Below are 4,230 nucleotides of genomic sequence, written 5' to 3'. Positions count from 1 at the left end.
TATTACAATCGCTCGACGTCAATAATGCAAGCGATCCTGGCCAAATCTTTGAGTCGATAGCCGCTTGCACGTGCACACCGCGTGAAAGAGTGACGACACTCCTGAGAGAGGGAGAAAAAGAGAGAGAGAGAATGCACGACATGCATTCATATGCAATTAACTATCACACAGAATCCTCCAGAAGGATTCGAATATTCGCAGGAGTCGATCACTGTGTACGCAGCGTGCACAATACAACGGCGAATTCGTCGCGACGGCGTACTACGACATTGTGAGAGAGAGCGCGGGAGGGAGAGAGAGAGAGAGAGAGAGAGAGAGAGAGAGAGAGAGAGAGAGAGTGCACGACATGCATTCACCTGTACGCGAATATCGCAATGAATCCTCCGAATACTCGTAATGTTCGATCACGTGCACGTAGCGTGCACGAGACAATGGCGAATTCGTCGCGAGAACGTGTATGTTGCGTCGCGAACGAGATCCGATTACCCGTTAACTTTTCACTCTCAATATGTCACAAAATATCGCGCAAATCTGTTCGTATTTGTCGCGATAATACATTCACGCACTTATTACACCGTAACGCGAATTATTTAGTCTGACTTGCGACCAAAGCCGGCTCTCTCTCCACGACGACTGTCTCCGACGGAATGCTACCCTCATCGATCACGCTATCGACCGTGTGATCGCGAGGGGTATACGCGGAACGCGCTAATTGGCCGAAAATTTGCTTCCGCGGCGCTTCCCGCGGTGCGTGCCGCGAGGTGCTGCCGTGTTAGGCCCGCGACAATTGCTTTTACCTAAATTCTCGACTGATCCGTGAATTTTCGTTTGATCGAGCGCGGCGAATTTTTCTCAATCCTAAACAACAAGTAATAAATAAAAATTGAAGAAAAAAAGCAAAAGTAGTGTAGGCGGATAAACGATTGTGGACAAAATAGATATATATATATAAGGAGACCGGATTAATTAGTCAGGAAAGAATCCGGATCAAATAAGGAATTATAATTAGAGTATAATGTATTTATTGCGAACTCAAGGTGCCTCTTGTCGTCCAAATACTAAATGTTCCCTTGTCTCTTCGCCGTCGCTCCGACCTCGGCAGTCCTCGATGATAAGAGAGAGTGTGTCCAAAAAGAGAGCGTTATGTGTATATGTCTACCAAAAATCGCTGATACTTATATCGCTCCTAATTTCCCTAATAATCCCTTCCTATCATACTTGAGCCAATCGCTAAGCGACAACTAACCCGTGCTCTGGTTTGTTTTCGAACGGTCGCATCTGTTATTTTCTACACGGATTCAAATCTCTTATTATTCGCACACGGTAACATAAATATAAATAAATAATCGAACACGAGGACGAGACGACAAGGCGACAATAATATGATGGCGTGATACATACTCTCGAAAATAATCGCACGCCTACAGTTCGGCCATTCTGACATTTTGGCCGTCTCGGTCAAACGATAAAATAAAGCAAAATAAAATACGCAAGTCTCGATTCCACCCTTAGGGAAGTATCGCGTTGTCCGACGAACAATTTACTCAATTCTGAGTCATTATACAATGTATATACGGACGCATTTGATCGGGCGCAAATATACCAGTTATAGTTTTATTAAATCTTTCCACCTGTCCGTTTGCTCTCGGCGTGCTCACAGCGATTGATACGTGCTCTATGGCACCGGATTCCAAGTATCTCTTAAATACGTCAGATGTGAAACAAGTTCCTCTGTCCGAAATTAAACGTTTCGGTTTACTATACGCGCGGAAATATTCACAGAGATACTTTATCGATTCCTCCGATGCTGTCGACTTACGCGGGTAGAGCCGGATAAATTTAGCGAACGCGTCAATGACAACAAACAGGTGACGGCTAAACTTAAAGACAGAGTTTTTTCTAATCAAATCGTACAATGGTTTTGCCACCAATGAAAATCTCGGAATAAATTGACAAAAATAATTCACGAATCCGACGAACCTATGTACGTCCCTGATGTTACGTGGTACAGGATAATTCAAAACAGGCTCTATATTCTCGTCGGTGTCTCTCGTCGCAATCTCGCGTAAGATTTCCTTGTCCGCGACCGATAATCTCCGCGGGCGCATACTTATCGGTTGTTCATGTTTCGGTGCGATAATCATTTCGAAATCCGGCACGCACTTCTCCGCTCGAAGATTACTTAAATAACCAGATTCATAGATCTCGCAGATCTTTTCGGTTGTATCTTTATCAACGTCCGGATTAATTTTCGATTCTTCGCGTGAACATGCGGCATTGTCGTCGCATTCGATATGCATCATTTGATAGACAACACGCGCTTCTTCAGCATTCGCAATTTCGAGATCTCGTCCTAACGTTACGCGCAGCGACGGGCAATTCAAGAAATCCCTACCGAGCAAAACGCTATACGCCATCGTATTAGGAGGCACCGTATAAAATTTCATTTTCAAGCGCACGCCTTTTACCTCCAAATCGGCGTGAGCAATACCGTCAATATTTAACTGCGAGCCGTTAATTCCGCAAAACTGATCGATGCTCTCACCGGCGAGCAGACGTGAGTCGCCCCGAATTATTTCGCTTTTGATCAAACTAATTGGAGAACCCGAGTCTATTATTGCATCCACCACGTAATTATTGAACCCGTTATTCTCGTTTTCCATTATAATTTTTACGGTAATCGTATAAGGTTTTAACAACGCGACAGGTTGTACGACGTTCATCGACGCAGTTTGCGCACCATTGTTCAGCGTTTCCGACGCCGCGGACCGACTTCGCTTCGGACACTCCCTAGCCAAATGATCCGGAGATTCGCACACATAACACACTCGCTTTGCCTGTGGTCGCACGCACTGATCCGCAGTATGTCCTGCTCCGCGACACCTGTAGCACCTCGTCGAGTCTCCCCGTGTCGATGTCTCCGCTCTTCCTCCGCTAGTTGTCCTCGCTCCGTCTCCCCTCGGTCGGACGTCTGGTCTCTCCGAATGTACTCGAGCCACCTTTTCGAACGCCTTCAATAATTCTCTTCTAGATTGGAAGTTCATCAGGCGCGCCTGGCTCTGCAGACGAGGATCGGTCACTCCCTCGATGATATAATCGAGGAGCTCGTCTTCCGCGATCGGTATGCGATTCGCGAGAATCACCTTCTCGTGATAATAATCACAGAACTGCTCGTCTCTCTTCCACACGCGAGCCTCAAATTCTCTCCTCAGCGTCAATTTTCCTGGTCGCAGATCGAACATTGACTCCATCTCTCGCAGAAGGTCCCCCAGGTCCAGTGTCACATGCTCGGCCCTTGAGTGAAACCAAGACAACGCACGGCCTTTCAACCGAGAGCTAATTAACACTCTCGTCGAATTATCGTCCAGCTGATACGTGCGTCTCAATAACTCCAACTGCTGCTTCCACTTCCAGAAGGTGCTATCCGTTGCGTCAAATTCAGGCAGCAACTCCTTAATTCCCCTCACACCGCCGAACGTAGAAATGACACTGCCGTTTGTTGTCGTCGGTGTGGAGGTTGCATTTCTCATTACTTCTATTTCTCGTTGAAGTAACTGCCGCTCTCTCTCCAAAATCTCTCGTTCTCGACGCAGTAGCAAAAGTTCTGCCTGCATCGCGTCGTCACACTCTCTCGGTTCCGGCGTCGTCATGCTCACTCGATCCACTAGTCTCGGGGTGTCGTCCACGGTCTCCATCTCCATAGCGTCACCTTGTTCACTGGGCGAACGCGCAGTTTCCGAATCCAGGATGTCATCCGAACAAATCGCCTGCCTCCGTTGATCGCTCAATTTCGTCCACACACCTGAGTCGTTGGTGTTCAGCCGCTGGATGAGCTCGGCCTTTGATCCTCCTAACGTCAGTCCCCTCTCGCGAAGAGCCTCCTTCATCTCGGCAATGGTAAAGTCACTTGGCTGCATCGTTGCTGTCACTCCGATTCGCTCGACTATTCGGCACACCGCGACGTCCACGATACTCACGCAACCCGACGATCACCACGCGTCAATCGTCTCCACCTGCGCGTCTCACACTCGACACGTATCGCGAACAAATCCCGAAATCGCCTGTCTCCAGTCGAATTCGCGAATCCGGATGCAACGCCTCGATCCCACTTCTGATAAACTGTAGGCGGATAAACGATTGTGGACAAAATAGATATATATATATAAGGAGACCGGATTAATTAGTCAGGAAAGAATCCGGATCAAATAAGGAATTATAATTAGAGTATAA

General features: G+C 47.3%; 1 protein-coding gene across 1 annotated transcript; it reads right to left on the bottom strand.

Annotated features, from left to right (window-relative positions):
- Positions 1-1,965: 1,965 nt before the first annotated feature.
- LOC146721366 (uncharacterized) lies at positions 1,966-3,983 on the bottom strand. Its single transcript, XM_085486916.1, is given in 2 exon segments — positions 1,966-2,173; positions 2,175-3,983. Coding segments are annotated over 2 exon segments (1,776 nt in total). The 5' UTR covers positions 3,918-3,983; the 3' UTR covers positions 1,966-2,140.
- Between the last annotated feature and the right edge of the window lie 247 nt (positions 3,984-4,230).

This window comes from Nylanderia fulva, unplaced genomic scaffold (assembly GCF_048542155.1).
Source record: "Nylanderia fulva isolate GAGA-0341 unplaced genomic scaffold, ASM4854215v1 Scaffold494, whole genome shotgun sequence".
NCBI lineage: Eukaryota > Metazoa > Arthropoda > Insecta > Hymenoptera > Formicidae > Nylanderia > Nylanderia fulva.
The sequence above is the reverse complement of the archived record's forward strand: the minus strand, read 5'-3'. Positions and strand labels throughout refer to the sequence as shown.